The following is a 22,587-nucleotide window of genomic DNA, read 5'->3' as shown; positions in this document are numbered from 1 at the left end:
TCTCCATTTACATGTGACCCTGGCGAGCTGGCTGGCTGAATGGGAGGAGGGCAGAATGATAATGAAATGCATTTTCTCTGTTTTTAGTCCAGCCGAGTTTAATTGTTAGAGATGATTCCCCCCCTCCCCCCCGCATTAGAATAAATAAAACGACGGTGAATGGAGAGGGAGAAACGCTGCGGAAACGTTTTATTTTAATTTTTTATTTGCAGGTCATTTAAAAAGTATTTTATTTTGAATTCATTATGTGCAAATAAATGAACAGTTATCTGCCAGATTTAGTCATTTTGTATGTAAATCAGATATATTTTAGGAATTTTCCTCATTTCACAGAAATGATAAGCCTCATTCAAGGAAAAAACGAGCACATAATGTGCCTTACACTTTTAGATTTTAAGCTTCAATGTGCCGTTACAAATAGCTTTTAACAATGTGTGTGTGTGTGAGTGTGTGTGTGTGTGTGTGTATGTCAGAGAGAGATGAACAGGGAGACAGAGTGGATGACAGCCTACTCTGACATTAAGCCCCAGTACAGTACATGAGAAAAGTGGATTGAATGGCTGACACTGGAGCCAAGACACAAAGTAGTGACAAAACTAATCCTCTGAGTGTGTCAGAGATGACACTGTTCTATCTGAACCCTGAGAGCTCGCCGGCTTCACACGCCCGCAGCACAAAGCCAAAGGGCCGAGCAGGAGTTGGCGCACAGTGCATGGCTTTGGAAGAGTCACGTTTTTCCCAAAAAAGTAATCTAAAAGCTTTACATTAACAACAAAGAGTTTTAAAAGTATTTTACACTAAATGGCAAATATACAAAAGATCTATTCTAATTCTTATAAAAAATGAATTTCATGGTAAAAATATATTCCTAAATGAGGCTGACCAAATGAATCATTTCCACTCTTATAACTGGTATACAGAGAATATGTCACAATAAAAGGAAAGCGTCACTTTTTCACCTCATTTCACTGAATTCTTAAATGATAACAGGCACCAATTTAACAAGAAGCAGCACAAATTATGTAATAAAATGATGTCTAGTACCAATATTTTACTATCCCCTGCAGTGGAGTAAAACATCTAAATACCTCTATCTAATGCAATGAATGTTTGGAACAAGTATGCTCCTAAAAAACAGCTACATTTCCCTACGTTCCTTCCCTTCCCCTGGTGTGAATCTAATTGGCTATTAGACAAAATCCTTTATACTGTATCTTCAGTATATTACAATCTAAAATCTGTCTCTAAATGTGTACAAAAAACCTGGGTCGAATACATAAATCAGTGTGGGTTTGACTGTTTGAAACACATCATATGAGAGAGTTTAAAAAAGAAAGACAAAGAGACAGATAGAGCTGTTGAATGTAAGCGGTGCAGATGCTTCAAGCACACTGTTGCTTTGTAAGTGTGTGTGTGTGTGTGTGTGTGTGTGCGTGCGTGTGTGTGCGTGTGTGTGCGCGCGTGCATGCACTAGCTGACTCCCAATGTGTTTAACAAATAACCACAATTTAGCCACGCTGCCGAGGAGCCGGCGCCGTCACTTCACATTACTGTCTCCCCAACGCTCCGCTCTGCCACATACATTTACACACACACATTTACACACACACACACACACACACAGTAGCCCTGCAGTGCGCCTCACAGACACACTCATTACCTCCGAGACGCCTCTGGTTTTACCTTATCTGCCCCTGTTTAGCTTCAACACATTTCAGCGAGCGCATTGTACAGCGATTTACCTCCTACATAGTGCAGTAGGGATGGCATATGGCAGAGACAAATTATTACACACTGACAATGAGACGCTACAGCTTGTGATGACCTTCATTTCTGCATTTTGGTTAAAATGTTTTAAATTTAGACCTTTGGAATCCGTTGTATTTTTTTCTTGAGATAATCCATACAATCCCCTGTAGTTATTAGAGCTACTGATGAGTGGGAGTCATTTGTCCTAGAAATCATAATATCATAATTTGTATTTTAACAGATGAAAGAAGGAAATGTATTAATACAGACTGTACAATCAGCATAAAAGTAAATATAAATAAAGATTAAAACAAGCAGTCTTTAAGGTACTAATATGGACCTTTCCATGTAATGTTAATATATCATATCACATTATTTAAAGTGACAGTTGACCTTTAGAACTTCTGTTGTTATGAACTCATACAGCCATAACACACTTTGTGACCAAAATATCAAAAAACTATGGTTGTTTGTGTTAATTAAGCACTGCTTTACTGTATGTTCTAAGCTTTAATGTGGCACGTTTTCTGTTAACCTCAAGAAATTGAACAATATAAATAAAAAACTGGATTTTTGTAGCGCCTTTAACCCTTTGGGGCAGTTGTCACACTTCTGTTGCTAAGGTTACAGCACAAGCCGATACCAGGCGCTGTCATACAGATATGATTTAAAGTGATTTACCTTGTCTGAGCGTCCATTGTTGAGGCTGAGGTTGTTGACGGCGGAAACCTTGGCGTCCAGGACCTGCTGCTCTCTCTTCAGCTGCTCCTTCATCTGCCGGGCCTCGGCGAAGGCCTTGCTCACCGCCTCGTGGTCGTTCAGGTAGGCGGTCGTGGACAGCGTCGACAACAAGTCTGCTGAGACACAGACGGACACGAAGAGACAGGGACACGGAGAGACAGGGACACGGAGAGACAGGGACACAGAGTGACAGGGACACGGAGAGACAGGGACACAGAGTGACAGGGACACGGAGAGACAGGGACACGGAGAGGGGACGGATAATTAATTTGGTTTTGCATATTCATTCATATGAGTTAGAATGTTATGAAAGTTGAGTGTCTTTGTCTACTTTATTTGTACTTTAAGTGTATTAAAAAATAAGAAGAGAGAAACATAGTGTGTGTGTGTGTGTGTGTGTCTGTGTGTGTGTGTGTGTGTGTGTGTGTGTGTGTGTGTGTGTGTGTGTGTGTGTGTGTGTGTGTGTTTGTGTGTTTATGTTTGGAAAGATGGCAGGAGGTTTTCATCCAGAATAAATCTTCCCCTGAACCATGAAGTAAAGACATTATCGTACACTTGATAAGGGGAGTTCGCCGGGGCTTCTGTGTGTGCGTGTGTGTGTGTTTCCCCCTCTCTCTCAGACTCACACACTCACACTCACTACTTGACTGTCGAGCTGGGTGTGTGAGTCAGAGTGTGCCCCTAGCTAGCCTTGCTACAAGCTGCCCACCGCCTCCTCCACCTATCCTCAGCCGTAAACACAGACAGACAAAAAAACTAGAAAACATAGGCAGTCGCTCACAACTTCAACCCCTGGATATCTCCTTTAAATCCCATTAAAACACCCACCTTTAAACACACACACACACACACACACACACACACACACCTTTTCATCTGAACCATCACAGTTCTACTTTCAAGAGAGGTGGCTACATGACTCCTATTACGGCTAAAAGTCCTGCTAATTTCCCCAGTTGCAAACATCTGCCCTGCTGCCTAACAAAGATCCGATCTCCCTGCTCCTCCTCGCCACATATTATTTGTATTATTTCCGCAGCTTAGTCGCCAATGAGGCATCTGCTCTCACTGTGTGTTTGTGAGGTTGTGTGCACCACTATCACCTCTCTCTATCAGTCGGGTTAGCTCTTAACAAAGAGCCGCGGCTGGTTTATGTGGCCTTTATCAGTGCTAATCCGCACCGCTAATGCCATCTCAGGCCAGATTACGAGCTTCAGATTGGTAATGACAGAGCCGTGAACTCTTTCAGAAGTCATAACCGGAAAATCTGGATGTGAGCGGGGCCAAAAGGGGTTTGGGGGGGGGGGGAGGTGGTGGGTGTCAAGGGAGGGGAGAGGACAGGAGAGAGGGCGATGGAATCGGGTGGCAGTCAATTTTAATCTGGAGTCAAAAGAGAGGGAGGGGGGACAGATAGATATTCTTGTGCTCATGAATGTGTGTCTGAGTCTCGCTTAAACTGACAGCGATGCCAACTATCCAGACAAGTAAATGTGACCCAGATAGAAGGGGAGGGGTCTCTCACTCCCTCTCTGAGCGCCAAATCTCTACAGACAGGCCCAATACCTTTTTGACCACAAAACACTCCGGCAGGAAGGTCAGGGGGAACTGTAGTATTTTATGACAGACAAATGTGTGATCGTGGTAGAAAATACAGGCGCTGACAGCCCTTCAGTTTGCTTTGAGATGGGTAGATGGATGGATGGACGGACGGACAAAGTATGAGAAAGAGAAACGTGCTTTTGGGGTGGTAGGTGTCACAAAAGAAAAAGAGGTGAACTGTGGGAAAATTAGCAGGGACAGACAAGCTGGAATTCATCCGTATGCATATAGTGGAAGGTGAAACTGAAAATGAAGTTAGTTGAATCATCTTTTTACCTGCAGATATGACCCAGATATTCTAAAAGCCTTAGTGAGCATAAACACTGCTTTAGCATAAGACCGATCAGATCTTATGCTGTGTTGCACTTATTTATATGATTATCTGTATATATTTATTATTAACCCTCTGAGGTATAAGGGCATTTTCATATACCTTCTTGAATTCTCCGTTTAAGGGTATTTGCATATAACCTGATCCCTATGTGTTTCATATCAAAATGTTCAGACCAAACTCAGCTTTCTGTATAGTGTATTGTTCCAGAGCAATGTATAAAGAGATCATTTGGCCCTAAAGTGGAAATATTTCTCAAATCTCTTGTGAAAACCTACCTATCGGCTACTCAATTGTTTTGGTGCTTGAAATAAGTTTACAAAAGTCTTGGGTTCACAAAAGTAGCGTAATATAGTGTCCTCAGAGGGTTAAGGTCTATAAAATGTACCACAATTTTTTTCCAGTCATAGATCTTTATGATAAATGAGGATAGGCTCTTTTAATGTCAAAATTACCTTGCTAACTTAGCTATTATTATAGCTGCTGGAGGTCATTTTAAACACTTTCAGGGGATTTCATCTATAAAAATGCATCATATTCTATAAAGTGACCATATAGTTTGTACGTAAAATCTTAATTTGTTCTTCTCTGAATTTAAATAACCTGAACACACACATTCATAATGTGTACCACCCGCCCACACATTCCCACACACTCCCTCCCACATCAAAACGACGGCCTCCAGACTCTTTTCCAATTTGTCTGCCCCTTCTATCCCCTCTGAACTTGTAACGGGAATCCTAATATGACTATGAACTGCAATAACAAACGTTCTGGTGACCGGCTAAACTTAGTGGCAGCAGATGGGACCAAAAGCTACAACATAACTAGGATCTGCGACACAAAACACACTGTTCTCCACGCACATATAATTCAGCGGGATCACACACAAACTTTAAACATTGTAATCCCTTTTTCTGAACAAAAAACATCTGGGACCGCAAATCCACTAATCTGATATTAAATCCGCCGATTTGTTGAAAAACAGTGAGATTAGCCATGAAGTCAGAAAAAAATGAGTAACTGCCTATTGCATAGGAGGAGTAGGTGGGATTGTGCTTGTGTATGTGTGTGTGTGTGTGTGTGTGTGTGTGTGTGTGTGTGTGTGTGTGTGTGTGTGTGTGTGTGTGTGAGAGAGCCTTTGTGTGCGTTGGAGTGTGTGTGCTGTCATTGTGTCATTAATGCTGGGTGTTTGCGCTGTCCTGGCTCATGTAAGAGGCTTGTCTAATCTCATTGGTGATACCTCCTGTCTGTCATGCGCTCCTCTCTTTATTATTCCCCCGCTTCATCGCTCTGGAAAAGTGTTAATCCCCATCTCTCTCTCCTTCCCTGCTTCCCCTCTCTCCTATGTCTCTCTGTCTCTTTCAGTCACTAATAAACACATAACAATGAAGCAGCCGTGAGGCAAATAACGGCACGGAGGAAACACACAAACACACTAATTATAGCCTGTTACACATGTGTAATATTTGAACTATCAGTGTTGCGTGAAAAAATGGATTAAGAGTACAAAATAGTGATTAATTTATGTCATATTTCATGTATGTGTGCATATGGCCGGGTATGATTATGGTACTGGCAGCGGCAACAATGGAAACACTACGAAGGAAAAGCTATTCTTGTCATCTCCACTAGCAGCGAGTTTATTACTGGTTTTCTTAAAAATGTACATTGTCAGTGTAGGAACAATTTGTTTTTCATAAAAAGTATATTAAAGTGTTTTTGTGTGGACATGTTGTGTATGAGTGTGTGTGCATTTATAGGAAAATTAGGGTTTATTACAACTTTAATCTTATTTATGGCCATCATTTGTATTGGTAATAACAATCAAGCTGTATCCACCAAATTAATTGTTGAGATCAGGGAACATCAACATCACCTCCAAATAAATCTTTTTTTTTTTTTACATCAATCTAAGAAATATGCAGTATATTACGGCCTGTATAGCTTTCATTTTAAGTCACTATTTCTTATTGATAGCTTAGCAGCAAGCTAGCTTTGTAGGGAGATGACGTCCCCATTCTTAATTTGATCTAAAAGGCTCTGATTGGTCAAATGTCTCTCCAGGCAGGGGAGCAGCCGAGAAAATAAATAAATATATTGGCGATGTGAGTGGTCTTTCAGGGGTCTAGTAGTAGGCAAGTCGTGTTCCCAGATCTCAGCAATTAAGTACTTAGTACAATGTTATACAAACTGATGGTCAAAACTACAAAAAAGAAAATGTCCTTGGATTTTCATGTGCTGTGTGTGTGTGTGTGTGTGTGTGTGTGTGTGATGGATACTAAGTCCACTTACCTATCGAGCTGACTCTGGTTGGTGGACCTCCGATGCTGGAGGGGGCGACACTGTGCTTCATGGAGCCTGCGGGGCCCAGCTTGGTGGCAGCAGCAGCAGCGACCTGTGGGGAAGTTGGGGGGGAGTTGGGTGACTTGCTCTCGGATGCCTTAGGCTTGGCCGACAGGTTCAGTGGCTGTGCACCCTCACTGTCCTGCAAAAACCAAAACAGCACAGTTTCGCCTGCTGTGACCACCGTAGGAATTTGGAAGCGGGAGGCAGGGGGGGGGACGCCCTCCCCTTACCTCACCGACACCACTCGCAATTGAGGCTTTAACACGTACTCATGAAACGGGCGCCCATGCACAGCAATGGGACAGAAGACAAGGTGCATGCCACTGCCTGTATCCAAAATTTGCGGCACAGACAACAATAAATATTGATATATTCTTTTGTGCAAACCACTGACATTTACATGCAAAATAACTGACTTCCTATCACAGCAAAGTCGAGATGATTCATGCACATGCATGTGCACACTCCATATGCAGGCTCCAGTAAACATGCACTATAATTCTGCTCCTCAACATGCTTCAAACAAAGCCAGCGGTAAGAGCAACAATCACACACCTGAGGAGAAGAAACACCTTAAAATCATTCTCAAAACTACAGCGGACACCTCTCTCTGTCTTTCACAAAGAACAACACCTCCCTGAGACTGTGAGAGTGAGACAGCTGTGAGAGTCTAAAGACATGGTGATGTCTCAAGGTTTTAAACAGCGAACAGAACAGAGGACTGTCTGCCACTTCAATGTGCACTTGCTCCATTAGAAACAAGGGACAGTCATGGCTGTGAACATGGGAATGTGCGAAGCGGCACTTTCTGCCTCAAAGACAAACACGCACGCACGCACACACGCACGCACGCACGCACAGTCCCAGCAACCAATCAATAACATTTTAAAAAGCTGGAAACAGGACTTATTATATCTATATCATTAAATTCAGTCATTTATCTAGATCAAAGGATGTCTGCCCCAAGCAATAACCTCAACACAAGCAACAGACAGCGGGCCCCTAAATGAATCGGCATGTGGACCACCGCACGACGCCGGGGGCTGTTATCGTGTTAATTGTCATGGCAACACCACCCCTGCTGATGACCTAATCCAATCAGGGGTAGCCTCAGAGGGTCACATGACAGGAAGGAAGGAATTAGATCACAGAGGGGCCAGATGTACACAGACCACTCTGTGTGATTAAAACGCCGCAATTAAAAGGCAGACACATGGGGCAAGGGACGGCTCGGTAAAGATACACTAAACAATAGTGTCTATTAGGTTTAGAAATAGAGTTTGTTTTAAATATTATTGTATTTTACAGTAATATATTCATTGTTCCTTAGTGTACATTTTACAAAAAAAAGAACTTTTAGCATTACAGGTCTTGTCCTATTGTAGTTACCTTTAAACCACAGAATAGAATAGTGACATTATTTTTCTTTATTTTCTGGTCATTAGTCTAATTGCTGCTTAAGCAGAGTAGAATCCAGCATACAGTCGGATCCACAAAGGGAGCAAGTACTGTGTGTGTGTGTGTGTGTGTGTGCGAGGTATACCCACTCATTAAGGCCGACTTTCCCTGATTCCCACTCCTTGAGTCGTACTAAGCCTTATGAGCCCCTCACAACTCAATTAAGCCCTTCCAATTAAGCCCCTACATGTGTACGTGCCTATGCGTGTGTGCAATCACTACTTTGTGTGTGTGTGTGTGTGTGTGTGTGTGTGTGTGTGTGTGTGTGTGTGTGTGTGTGTGTGGGATGAGGCCTAACCGGATTGTCCTTCATTAGGGGGGTCTTTCTAAATAGACGAAGGACCCCCAAAGATGCCTTCAGTGAGACAATAGGCCAGAGAAGAACAGGAGAGAAAGGAGGAGAGAAAAACCAAGCAGGATCTTCTCAATCCTGACCCATATTATGGTGGGCTTTGGCTAGGAATGCATTTGAATATTTATTACAAATAGATAATGCCTCAGCCTCTTGTACAGTGGATGGGGGGAGCTTCCTCTACGCGCCAAGCCAAATCCTATGGTGGGAAGGTGGCCAACCTGCATTATGCCAGTGTGGAGGAATTAGTTTAGACAGTGAGCTGAGAGGCTTGGACCGACTTGTTTATGTGTGTTTATGTGTGTGTGTGTGTGTGTGTGTGTGTGTGTGTGTGTGTGTGTGTGTGCGAGGCCTCTAAAGCCTCTGAAAGCCTTGGAATCTTGAATTAATACAATTGCTTTTGTGTCTCTCTTGGCTGATGAAACTCCAGCTTTGAGACCAAAAACATGCAGTGACAACGAGAGCCAGAGGGACAGAGAGGAAGCAGGAGGGGAGATATAATGTGTGTGTGTGTGTGTGTGTGTGTGTTTGTGTGTGTGTGTGTGTGTGTGTGTGTGTGTGTGTGTGTGTGTGTGTGTGTGTGTGTGTGTGTGTGTGTGTGTGTGTGTGTGTGTGTGTGTGTGTGGGCTGTATTTGACTTCTGTGGAATGCGGACATGTGAAAGCGACATCAGGGTTCTGCATCTTATCACTGGAGTTGATGCTTCAATTAACAGAACAAGTATGTGTGCCACTAAAGTTTATCCTGGACAGAATTATGTGTGTGTGTGTGTGTGTGTGTGTGTGTGTGTGTGTGTGTTAAGGTTTGTGTGCTACAATGCCTATGTCAAGACCTTTACATGTTCCTCTCTCCTTTCTTCTCTCTGTCTTTCCTCCTCTCACTGTTTCCTCCTATCTTCTTTTCCTTCCAGCTATAATTGACTGTTTGGATATTAATTATATTGTCATATATAGCTCTCTCAGACAGCAGAGGACACAAAAGAGGTTTCTTACACTACGTGGCACCGATTCAAACGCTAAACTTCCCAAGTACGTAAATGCACTTTACATTTTCTACTAATATGTATTTGGAGAGAAGAGACAAGTGAAGGGGACTTTACCTTGACAGTCTAGACTGGTTGTTTTATTTTCCTAATTATAGGAGGCTTGTTGGCTCTTGTTGATTCTTATATCCATTAGATTGAAATGACTTAAATACAAGTAGAAATACTACCATGTAAATATACGCTGCAGCAACTGAAAGTCATCAGTAAAATATACTTGAAGTTGCCAAAGTAAAAGTAATCACTAGGAGTGTTGGGTTATATTTCTTCTATTATTGGTTTATTATCCCTAATGCATTAACATGCAAGCAGTTATTTTTAACAATGTAGCTGGTCATGAACTATATTAACTACTTTATATACAGTTACACTGTTTTAATTGTTTTTATTTGTTTTGAAGTGGACCAATAAGTACATAATTTTCTTTTGGAGTACAGTAGAAGTATAAGGTAACATAAAATGGAAAAGGACATCATAATTGTTCTTAAGTACAATTCTTGAATAAATGTACTTAGGTACTTTTGGCCACTGCGTGTGTGTGTTGCATGTCAGCGAATGGGCTACATATGGTGCATCATTTGAATTGCACTATTGTATTGGTCTGTATGCATGCCTGCCTACATCTAAAGGTCCACTCTTGCGTATAGGAAAGCAGCATGTATGCTGCAGTGATTTGTGCATGGGTATGTGTGTGTAAATGGGGCTTGTTGGCATGGTGTCTTCTGCAACACCTGTGAGTGTGTGCGTGTTTGCACACGGGTGTGTGTGTGTCCGTGTCTCACCCGAGGGTAAAGCACTTAAGCGGTGTGCGCCTGAGTCCAAACAGCTGTGAGCAGAGGCAGAGGCAGTCTCTAAATGACTAGAGACCTGAGATAGAGCCCACAGGGGGAGCACACCTCTAAAATATACATGTCACTCACCCAGAGAGAGAGAGAGAGAGAGAGCGAGAGAGGGGGAGAGAAAGATTGAGTGTTAGAATGAGTGAGAGCGCTGCAGTGGTCAGCCTGGATGAAAGAAATCAAAATAGAAAAGGAGACAGATTGAAGCAGGGAGAAAAGAAAAAGACAGAAAGAAAAAATGAAAAGCAAGCACGCACTTATCTAAAGTTTGTCTCTCATTGCTCACAAACAGCGCAAGTGCATGGGGGAGTAACACCAAAACAGCACTGCTATCAATTGGCCAGTTTGGCTCCATGGGGCCTGTGGGTCCACTCCCCAGTCTGCCACTCCTGCCATTACGGCTCCCCACTTCCCCTCCACCACAGGCCGTAGCACATGTCTATCAGCCCAACTCCATATATATGGTAATAAGACGAGTGTGCCGGTGGGGCGGGATAGTAGCAAGTTTGTGTGTGTGTGTGTGTGTTTGACGGAGGTGTAGGAAGGGGTTGATGGACAAGGAAGCAGGGGTAAAAAGCTCTTCGTCAATCATAAGCTTTAGTCTGGGCCATGAGCTAGTCCTGATCGTATGTGTGTTCATGTGTTTGTGTACAAGCATAGGTCAAGGACAAATGAAGGCAATGAAGACGGATGGAGGAGTTGCAAGTAGCAAAGGAAAAGATGTGGACGTGGAAAAAAGGAAAGGAGAGGAGAGGAGAAAAAAAGGAAAGGAATAGAGCAGAGGAGAGGCAGGCCAGGCCAGGCCAGGAAGGACAGGCCAGGACAGGACAGGACAGGACAGGACAGGACAGGACAGCATATGATGTGATCAAGGGAACGAGTCTGATCCTGTGTGTGTGTGTGTGTGTGTGTGTGTGTGTGTGTGTGTGTGTGTGTGTGTGTGTATATCTGTGTGTGTGTTGATTTGTGACTGACCACTACACTTTTGGGTGGTCTGAGGGCGGACAGAGGATGGCAGGGGGCATGGGGGTTCTGTGTGTGCATGGGAGGGGGGTGGGGAGTTGGTCAGGGTCCCAACGGCTGACCAGATATTCATAGAATTCCACTCGGATGGACACAAAGCTTCCCTTCGCCCCTATTGTGCAGCCAGCCGAGAAAACGGCACAAACACCAATACATCCTCAAATCCACCGCGACCGCATACCAGCTGGAGTTTTGTGATAAAGTTGATTTGCAGAGGTGACTGTGAGTTTTGTCAGGGACCAAGTTGTAGCAAGGTGTGCATTAGTATGAGGAGCTGACCGTTGCTCAGGACACTTGTTTGATTGAAATAAAAAAAATAAGGAAAAGATTGGGGATGCAACCTCCAAACAAGCTTGGAAACATGTTCAGCTCATGCACTGCAGTGAAACACAATCTCGTCCAGGCAGACATTCAGTCTCTGTTGTAACACTAGAAAGGCCAAAGTGTACATAGTTGAACTGCAGGTCATTTCTGGCTAAAATCATATTTCTTAGGTGAAGGGATTTGCCAGCACAGTAAGAATATTTGAATAAAAATTCAATAGAAGGTTGTTTCAAGAATTTTTAAGAAATGAGTGTCTTCAAAAATGACTTGATAAGAAAGAGTTATTCTGCAGTTTGATGGCTAATATGAATTTTCTAAATCTAAATTTTCAGCCTTAATGTCATTTCATGTAACTATCTATCTGGACTTTTTTATTTTTTTATTGGAAAAGATGGTTAATATTGGTGACACAACCTTGTGAGCCAATACTCAAGTCCTCAAATCCACTGGCATTTCTAGTATTATACACACACACACACACACACACACACACAGAGGCCTTCCTCGTTTTTTCCCTTACCTTGGCCTTGTTTGGTAGCGGGGAGCTGCGGCCCTTGTCGCTCTGTGAGTGTGCGTTGGTGGGTGGGGAGTGTGTGCCCATGTTGGCCTGGGGTGGCAGGCTGCCTCCGTGCTGCTTGGCTCCCGGGGAAACCTGCATGGCTGCCAGTTGAGCTGCGTACAACTGCTGCAAGGAGGTCAGAGAGACAGGTAGAGAGACAGACGGGGGAACGATGACAGAGGGACAGACAAGGGGGGGAAGGAGGAAAAGAAGAAGAACACAGGGGGGGGGGAAAAAGCATAAGAAAGGGGCAACATGAATAAATGAATCCTTGAGAGCGCACAAACAAAAAAGAAGACGCCGGCTAAAAAGCTCTGGAAGAAGAGGCCATTAGTGGCCCGGCCTCTGTTTGTGTGACAGAGAGAGATAGAGAGGGACATCTCCACTGTCAGCCCCCTCCCTCACCCCACGGGAGAAACGCTAACAGCCTCTCTGACAGGCCCAGAGATGGCCATGTCCCCTCCAGGTGCATCGTGGGAGAAAGGGAAAACATTCCGGCTATCGAGGTCACGCCGGAGAGCCCGCCTCTCGCTCAAGGTGAAAAAAAGTGATGATGGAGAAGGAAAAGAGAGAGAGGGAGATTTGTGAAGCTACATACCAGATGGGACAGGCCAGAAGTGTCTTGTGCCCCTGCAATGGTTTTAGTGTACTGACAATAAGACGCAAAAACACACTGGAACGCTACAAAATGGTCTCAAATAGAGATGAATTGATTCAATAACTGCGGTGGGAAACAACACAAAAACAGGTTCCCCCTATTCTTATTTATGTATTTAATTAATTTCCAATTAAATAAAAGCATTATGGCTTGAGCTGCTATGGTGTGAACATACTCGGGAATATTTATGCAATACCATTGTATCACACATTCTCTCGCCAGTATTTCCACAGCAACAGACTTAATATTCACAATTTGGAAGGAGCTTCAATGTTCATAAACACTTCTTTCCGTCTCTCTAGCTTCCTCCTCAAAAATCCTCCTGCAATTACTTTCATGTCGGCTAATACAAATCTCTGAGACGCTGTTTTGTTTTCTCAGAATTGTTATTCCCTCCTCTGAAGAGCAACAGAACGGTTGTTTAGCGAGGAGTAACTGATGTGTGTGTGTGTGTTTTTTTTAAATAGTTATAATTGTTATCATTTATTTCTGGTGGAAGATTTTTCTGGATGAGGACCATCCTTTTTTTTTTAGTTTAACTTCCGTCCTTCTGTTGGTGCTTGGCTGCCGGCCACAGGCGTCAAACAAAGGCTGGTTTATGCAAATGGACAAGGAAGAGATGCTGTCACTGCTATCTCTCTCTCTCTCTCTCTGTCTGTTTGTACCTCTCTCAATCTTTCTTGACAGCCACATTAGCTCCTACTCTCCTCTGCGATCTTAAATAAAGACATTATCTCTTTTTATACAAACAAGAAAGAAAGAAAAATGAGCCATTCAAACTGGCAGCACACATGCTCCACCACACAAAGAAGTACTTTTTTCTCCGCCTGACTGTCACTCACATGTGGCAACAACTATATTCCCTGTCCAACACTGCAATGGCGATTTTCAGTTAGTTTTCAGTTATAATTACAGTTATCTTTTCTATAGCTATGATTTAATTCTTAAATGAGATACCTATGGGCTGTAATATGTGCCACCAGAAACTGAATTTGAGTCATTTATATTTAAATTTGAATTGCTAAACTTGAATCATTGCATTGAAAAACTGAATCTGAATAGTATAATTTGAAGTTGAATTTATTCGTTTGGAACTGAAGTCCAATAAAATTTGATCCTCACTGAAAATTCAACTCTCTATATATCTTCCCATTCAGTTCTCACAATTCAATTTCAAGTTACTGTGACAGACATCCGGATAGTTGAAGGATGAAGGAAGAGCAATTGAGCGCAGATCGATAGATAGAGTTCAGTGGCGCGGATGCACAGGACTCCTCTTCGACCAATCAGCACCTACGTTTTGGAGCACAGTACCCGCCATGAAATGAGGAAGAAGTGCTTGCCTCGCCTTGACCTGTCTGTCACAGTAACTTGACATTTTGAAAAGCAACCCATGCCCAGAGTGTCAGCATCTGCCACTGTTATGGACACTGAGGGGAACAATGATAATTGAGGTACATACAGTACACGGGCTGTGCTGTTGCTGCTGATGTGCAAATCAGCAGGAGATGGGTCATGCTCTGGCAAGCTACACGGCGCGTAGGACCGGCTCGCTGAGATCAGATCAGCCTCCACTCGCTCATTTCTCTTCAATTAGCTGCACTGTGGCTCCTGGAAGAGAGAGTGAGGAGGGTTCAGCCGAGCATGAACACCCCTCACACCCCCTCCCCTCCCTACCAGCCAAACCCCCTAGCAAGTGGACCACAGGCGGTGTGTGTGTGTGTGTGTGTGTGTGTGTGTGAACGTGTGTGTGTGCATCCTGCCATATTCGGACCAATGATTCAAAGGCCTCTTTATTTGCGGAGTGAATTGAGTTCCATTACAAGGCCAGCTCCCGTCAGTCAAAGCAAGCTCAATGCGTATTGCGAGCAATGACACACACACACACACACAGAGGCACTGTGGAGCGCGCCCAGAGCGTCGCCACAACGACATGCGAGTCAACAAACAGGAAGTGACAGCGCAAAGCCCCCTGGGGTGACCAGAGGGGTGAACACACACAAGGGCGCGCGCACGCACGCACACACACACACACACACACACACACACACACACACACGCACACACACACAGAACAACACAATGAGCGAGGGGTGGGGGAATGGCATCGTAGATGCAGGATGAGACTAAGGAATTTTAAATGTCACTGACTGGCCAGGCATACTGCTGAGCTGAGTGTCCCTGTGTGTGTGTGTGTGTGTGTGTGTGTGTGTGTGTGTGTGTGTGCACACGTGAGCATGTGTAGTAGTCAGTGCGTGCTTGTCACATGAGTATGTGCAGCCTATTGACAAGAGGTGAAAAGGTGATTGGTGTTCCTCTGAGTGAAGACATGGGGGTGATTGTTGGTATTAGTGCTATTGACACGGTGTGTGTGTGTGTGTGTGTGTGTGTGTGTGTGTGTGTGCACGTGTGCTTACATACACACACTGGGCTGTGTCCATTCTCTTAGTCGTACTGTTTCTCCTCTCATCTTAAAGAGGGGGATCTATGTGTGTGTGTGTGTGTGTGTGTGTGTGTGTGTGTGTGTGTGTGTGTGTGTGTGTGAGAGTCTTGGTCAATAATCTGCATCTTTAGTCAGATTACCAGCCAGCCTGGTCTTTGTTGTCAGAGAACGGCGCTTCAGAGTAGTCTGAGCTCTATTGTTTACATGGACACCGAGAACTATTGTATGGATCTCAATGGATTCTTGTCTGTCAGTCTGTCTGTCTGTCTGTCTGTCTGTTCATGTTTTTTTCACTTGCAGCGTGTTTTGGTGCTCAAAGAAATGCCTTTGTTTTCAATTAACTGAAACTATATTTGTGATTAAAAAAGCAACAAATAAAATAAAAGCAGTAGAAAGATGTGTTTACTTTATTGTGTTACGTTTTCTTTGTGCTAGCTTTAGACAGTAAAACAGAATGTAGAAAGTTACTTTTCACTTTATATTTTCTGATATCAGTGCTATTACTTGTGCTATCACTTCAACATTGCAATGTTTAGTTGTGGGAATTTCATCACAATTTGCAGACAATACGTAAATAGAATTGTACAGTAATTATATCATAGAGGATTTATACATTTCCTTTACTCATTATGTGTTCGGAGTGGTTAAGGCAGAACTTGCCTAACTATAGTCACCTATCTCTGCTGCCTATTGATTTCACATTGATCCCATGCTGTTATCACAAAATGGCATTTCCTTGCAACTCCAAGAAGCCTTTAAGGTCAAGAAAGGGAAGATACCAACACTGAAGCAATTCTGTGAAGAAAATGCTTTGCTGCACTCTTTCTCCCCTCCAGATAAGGTTCCGTGGAGAAACGAGTTGCTCGATTGATTTCTCATTTACCTTCTGTCATCTGTCCTTGCCTGTTTTGTCCGCTGTCCCCCTCTCCCTCCCTCTAACCTCTAACATCAATGGTCAATAGGGAGCCAGATTAACATGCTCTAATGCACAATGTCACACTCATCTCACAGATTAAGATGCTAAATGCCAACCTTGTACACTCTAAAGCCTCCATTGCCTTGAAAACCATCTGTGAAGGATTCTGTGTTAAGCTTCTATTGACTATAAGAGCTTCTCTGTTGATTTCTATGGAGGATATTTTACACACGTAAAAAGAGCTTTAAATCACTGAGAGATTAATAAATTTTTCTAAGAACTGCACTTAAATTGAGAGTTTTTATCCAAATAATGTTTCTTTCTATGTATACAGTTTTGCCCCAGTGTAATCACGGCGGAAGCCATTATTCTCCTTTATGTCAATACTGTTCACAAAGAAGTAGACATTTTCAAATTTAAGACACCAAGAGGGACAGAGAGATGGTTTAGCTACCATCAGGACCCCCTAATAAGTTACTGATAATTGAAATGTTGTAGATTTGTCCATATTCAGTTTGTGCAAGTCTAGATCTTAAAAGGGCACACCAAGTTCAGTTTAAAAATACATTAACTTTAAACTACAAATATGGCTGTTCTTGTAGTTGCCGGTGAGGTCCTCAGGGTTATTTGGGCTCGGGCTTGTGGACTACAGATTTGTTTGGAAAAAGCCTGCTTCACAAATTGGGGGCATGGTGTTTAAAAGACGAGCATGCACCAATCAGGGAGGCTCAAACAGAAGACGCTATTGAGTTGCCTTATGGGAAATGCAGTATTCAGTTTTTATGGTGCATATAAATTGAGACTTAAAGTCAGGATATCTCAGGCTCTGCTGCATGGATTTTTATTATTCTTTTTTTAAATATCTATCTCTTGTAAGTCCCCCAACTTCAAAAATGCAGAACTAAATTCCTGTAGTGCTCCTTTAATCCTTTGGTGATTTTCTTTTATATTACAAGGAAGTTAGCAATGTATGAAATCAAAAAAGTTAAGAGGAAAGTAAATAAATAAATAAAGTAATTTACCAAGCACATTGTTCAGAGAAGTAAAAAGACTATTAGATAATTTGTGTGGAACAATATTGTCAAAATATAAACACTTTTGTGGACACCAGCAACGTGCCCGGTGCAGCTTTAATGTTGTGCACTGTGTCAGTAAGTGTATGAAGATGTGTGCAGACAGTACGGGCTGCCCACATTAGCACCATTTTACCAGTTACCCAAGTGAGTCTATTAAAGCCTGTTGAAAGTACTGAGGCACCAAAGGTCATGGCCTGGACCAGATTAAATGCTATCCTCTCATTGCCTGAGATAAGAAACCACGTGTGTTGCATGTGGTGGACCGAAAGAAATCAACTCATCTTGGACTTTTGACACCTTTTCAAATATAATATATATAATATGTAATATATAATAATAATTATTTGACAGAAAAATAAAGAATTATTAGATTTAAACTACAAATATGGCTGTTTGATGTAGATCTTGAAAAGTCAACATTTTAGTGCAATTTCATAGGTGTATGGGAGGAAATGCATGACATAGCATATATGAGAAATGTATGCCAATTACACTGCAATGACTAATGTGTGTGTATTTGTGTAGTTCAAGTGTCGAAATCTGTCAGCATGTTTCCATGCACTCCTGAATGCAGCTGCAAAGTTCATTGTGTACTCTATCTGAACATCTTTCATTTTCTATCTGTGTGTGTGTGTGTGTGTGTGTGTGTGTGTGTGTGTGTCTTGGCAAAGTGGATTCACTTGTGTCCTCTCCGCCAAACCACTGTGTTGCCGTGGCGACCTGAGGCCTGCGCTAACTGTCATGTCTCGTCTCTGCAACAGAAACACCTCCTTATCAAATGAAGGCACAGAGAAGATCCCAAAGGAAATCCATCCACATTGAGACATCTGTATTTGTGTTAGCCTGGGCAAATCCGTTTCTCTCTGACAGGCCTTAATCTCAATGGGTGACTGTGTGTGTGTGTGTGTGTGTGTGTGTGTGTGTGTGTGTGTGTGTGTGTGTGTGTGTGTGTGTGTGTGTGTGAGATTGTGTTTGTCTGAGAGGATTGTAAGAAAGAAATCTGCTAGTGAGATGTTTTTTTGCACTTGTTGTGTCCTCTCACCCCTCCCTGCTGGTAAAAAAAAAAAGGAAACAGAAAATCCAATTGCAAGGTGGACAAAGCCGTTCAACTGGAGATTGAGTGTTTCTGAACACAGACGAACATATGGACGGCTAGATTGAAACAGTGATAACAGCACAGAGGACATTATTCTCAGGCTAAACACACACACACACACACACACACACACACACACACACACACACACAGTAATAATGAAATCAGTGACGACAGCGGGATCCGTTCTCCATGATAGAATTACACAGCTTTTCTATTCTTCCTGCAGTGTCTAGCATATGGGGCGGCATGTTTGGCTGACAGGTGCAAATGTACTACATACACTCTGCCTTTAACCTTTAACCCATACTTTCACATAATTCCCCATGTATGTGAACAGTAAGTGAAAAAGATGTGCAGGGAAATGTGTATGTCAATGCAGCTGCTTCTCTCAGATATTCATGTGTCATATTTTATCATAATGCGTGTCAAGGAGACACGAGGACAGCCTGTGCAGAGGCCGAGCCCAACACTGGAGGTTAATGTGTTTCAGACAGGCAACTGGGGGGGAGGGGGACGCCTGTGCAGGCTCTTAACCCCTGGGAGAGGGGGCCCCAAAGCCCACGTGGATCCGTGTGGAAATATGAGGTCCAGTCGTGTGTGTGTGGTAGTCTGCGAGAGAGTGAGTGTACGAGCGGTGGGGTCAGGATTACCAAGCGATAGGCCACTTATTTTAAATATGCAGACAGGAAAAGGACCAAAGTCAGACTCATCCTCCTTATAAGCGAGATAACAGATGTTGACTCGTTTTGTTTTTACTGTTTTCCCTCTCTGTGGTTTTGTTTCTCCCTGTCATCTCTTTCTGCTTTTTCACCGTTTGGCCTCCAAATTTACGACATAATAGCAGAGAAAACAAGCACACCACTGTCAGGATCCGATCATATTATACATTTTTGTTAAATCCTCTAATGACATTTTTTTTTTAAAAGTTTTATACCTCTAGAGTCATCTCAAAAATGCAAAAAAATATAATTGTTTGGATGGTCTTCAATCTTAACCTAATTTCAGGCATTTGCTGGTTAAAAGAACAAAAAAAACCTACAAGTTGAAAAGTGAACAGTCATTAACTTTAATTTGAAGATAGGACCCAGTTGAGTGTTTGTGGTGTGTTTCAGCAAATAAATGTGTCCGCACATAGGGTTAATAGTAGAAAGTTCTGGGATTTTCTGAAATATAAATACAATTGACTTGGTTTTCCCACTTGTTTCCATTCACGTAAGTACATGAAGAAATTGATTTGAGAGGCATGAAGATTGCCTAAAATATGTAATCCATCACAGTGGAAAGCATTTTTCTTATTACTTTCTACTGAAAGATGAGAGTAGATTATGCTTAAAAATGTTTCCTTCTTGGTGTGTTCAGGTGCTTGTGGAACAAAAAGTAATAATCAATTTGATCATGATGACAACTTAGAAAAGAAAGATGCTTGTGTGCTGTTAAAAGAGATTGAAATCTCTTCAGCATCACCCACACATGCTTTGACAGTCAATCTAGCCAAGGGCTAGGGTTACACTTGTCACTTCTGTGTGATTTTTGAGCTCTGATCATGAAGATCGTGTTTTTATGGGATCATGTCACTGTCCACACATTGGCTGAAAGTGACAGCTTTACATTCCCCCTACCCAGTATGTGGTGTGAACTCTGTGAGGGGGTTTATTACCATTGGGAACAGCCAAGTGAAAAGGAAAAGGGATTGTTTTAGTCAAAGACTTCTGGTTGTTGTCATTTTATTTACTGTATCTTTTCTCCCTCTAAATCTGCTTCTGCGAAGTCATCTGCATATGCTGTAGTCTTACCTGGAGTTGTAAGGGTCCCAGGCCTGGTGTGGCAGCAGCAGCAGCAGCCATTGTTGTGGGGATGAGCTGGAGAGGGTACGGGTCACCTGAAGAAAGCCACAGAAGATCGCACAGTTTTTAAGCACGTCAGTGATTGTTTCCGGTGCATTTTTACACACTAGGATCCCCTTCTCCATGTCCTCCATCTCTCTTTCATTTATCTCCTTTTCTACCTGTAGCATCCCTCTCTTCTTTCAACCTTTCCCGCTCTGTGACCCTTCCTCCACTCATCCCTCGCCCTATCCTCAATCTATCTGCCCTTCTCTTCCCTCATCCTCCATCTCTCTCTGTCTCTGCACCACCCCGCCCCCCCCCTTTCCCCTCACCTAGAGCTGGGCAATATATCGATATTATATTGATATCGTGATATGAGACTAGATATCGTCATAGATTTTGGATATCGTAATATCGTAATATGGCATAAGTTTTTAAGTCTTTTCCTGGTTTGAAAGGCTGCATTACAGTAAAGTGATGTCATTTTCTGAACTTACCAGACTGTTGTAGCTGTTCTATTATTTGCCTTTACCCACTTAGTCATTATATCCACATTACTGATGATTATTTATCAAAAATCTCATTGTGTAAATATTTTGTGCACCAATGGTCAACACTACAGTATCGTTGCGGTATCGATATCGAGGTATTTGGTCAACAATATCGTGATATTTGATTTTCTCCATATCGCCCAGCTCTACCCTCACCCTCTTGTTTGCTCTGCTCCTTGTCATCCCACCCTCTCCTCCCTTCGCCTTCCCCCCATCACTTCCCCCCACCACCACCACCACCACCTGAGTCCCCCTCTGCAGCTGTTAAAGCCGTCCTTTGTGTGCGCTGCCGGTAGGACCTTAATGAAAAGCCTGATTGTGTGTCCTCCTCCTTAATACCCCCTGACAAAGAGCAGCGAGGTGAGGGGATTCTGATAAAGCTGGCCCCAGCGCCGTAATTAAGAGCCGCCACTGCCGATTGCTGCTCTCTCTCTCTCTCTCTCTCTCTCTTTTTTCCCTCCCCTCAACGGTCTGTTCTGCTGCTTTGTTGGGAGAGGGCTGCTTTCAGTCTCTCTTGTCCCCGTTTCCCACTTTCTTATCCTTGTGTCCTCCTTGTTGTCATCTTTCTCTCTTCACGAGTTACTCTCCACCTTTACACCCCCCCTCCCCTCCCCTCTGTCAGGACTGATGAATCAAGAGATAGATTGACGAACAGGGCGGAGGAGATGATAGAAGTGCAGGGAGAAAGAGACAGAGTAAAAGGACGAGTGCGGTTTATTAGTGACCAGGTGCAGATAGGCTGTGCTGTAATTACTTTGGGAGAGAGAGAGAGAAAAAAGGAGGAAGAGAAAGGTTAAAATGAGGGGAGGAAAAGATGGGAGGGTGAGGAAGGGAAGAGGAGAGGAGGAATATTGTACCTAAATATCGTTGTATTGAATTAAACCTGCCTGTTGACAGCTCTGATTTTTTATTGGACATGCCAACTAACCTAAATACAGTCCACGGAGTTCAGACTTTCATAGTGGTATCACATCGAGGACACTATTCTTCACAGAGAAACACTTCTTGAGAATGTTCTCAAGGCTTGACCTGAACCTTTAGCACAGCGGTCAGCTTCTTGGCCATATCGCGACCTTCTATTGTGTGTCTATGTGTGTGCCTATGTAAATGTGTGTGTGTGCTTGGCGTAAGCCAAGACTTTCCTTCTGACATATTTTCCCATATAACTTGGTTTGTTTAAAACGAAACAAAAAAACCCCCAAAGCTGAGACATTCTTTTCTCCAGCGAGGAGGGAAGGCAGGAGGGATTCAAGAATTATTTCAGGACTGTGTATTCTAGGAGATGGGTCTTTTCTCCTCGCTCCCTAGACAAACATGAGCTGGGTGGATATTTATGCTCCTCCTGGGGGTCGCTGTAACAAAAGGGAGAAGGACGGAGGAAAGCAAACATGTTGTTCTTGGCTTGGGGACAGCGTGATTGGCGGGCCCGGATGAAATTTCTCACTGACGAAAGAGACGATAAGGGAGATAGACAGAGAGAAGTGAGAGGCGCCATCAATTGTCAATTTGTGCCCAATTTTACATTTCTTAAATTCTTAAAAGGGGCAATTCACAGATTTAAAGTCTCGAAGAGTACTTCTAAACCTGTAAAAAGAGCTGTGTAATGTCTTCCGGGGCTCTCTGTTAGAGAAACTAACCCTGATGATGTCATC

General features: G+C 43.0%; 1 protein-coding gene across 11 annotated transcripts in view; it reads right to left on the bottom strand.

The window, feature by feature from the left end:
- sox5 (SRY-box transcription factor 5) overlaps window positions 1-22,587 on the bottom strand; it is a 237,569-nt gene that overhangs the window by 6,553 nt on the left and 208,429 nt on the right. For 6 of the 11 annotated variants that reach the window (XM_078242529.1, XM_078242530.1, XM_078242524.1 and 3 more), the window contains 4 exons: window positions 20,352-20,437; window positions 12,328-12,492; window positions 6,716-6,908; window positions 2,431-2,606 (listed from right to left, as the gene is read on the bottom strand). In XM_078242529.1, coding sequence (XP_078098655.1) covers window positions 2,431-2,606; window positions 6,716-6,908; window positions 12,328-12,492; window positions 20,352-20,437 — 620 coding nt within the window. The remainder of the gene's footprint in view (window positions 1-2,430; window positions 2,607-6,715; window positions 6,909-12,327; window positions 12,493-20,351; window positions 20,438-22,587) is intronic. The other 5 variants (XM_078242525.1, XM_078242527.1, XM_078242534.1 and 2 more) reach the window with 3 other exon arrangements.

The sequence above is a fragment of the Sander vitreus genome, chromosome 23 (assembly GCF_031162955.1).
Source record: "Sander vitreus isolate 19-12246 chromosome 23, sanVit1, whole genome shotgun sequence".
NCBI lineage: Eukaryota > Metazoa > Chordata > Actinopteri > Perciformes > Percidae > Sander > Sander vitreus.
The sequence above is the reverse complement of the archived record's forward strand: the minus strand, read 5'-3'. Positions and strand labels throughout refer to the sequence as shown.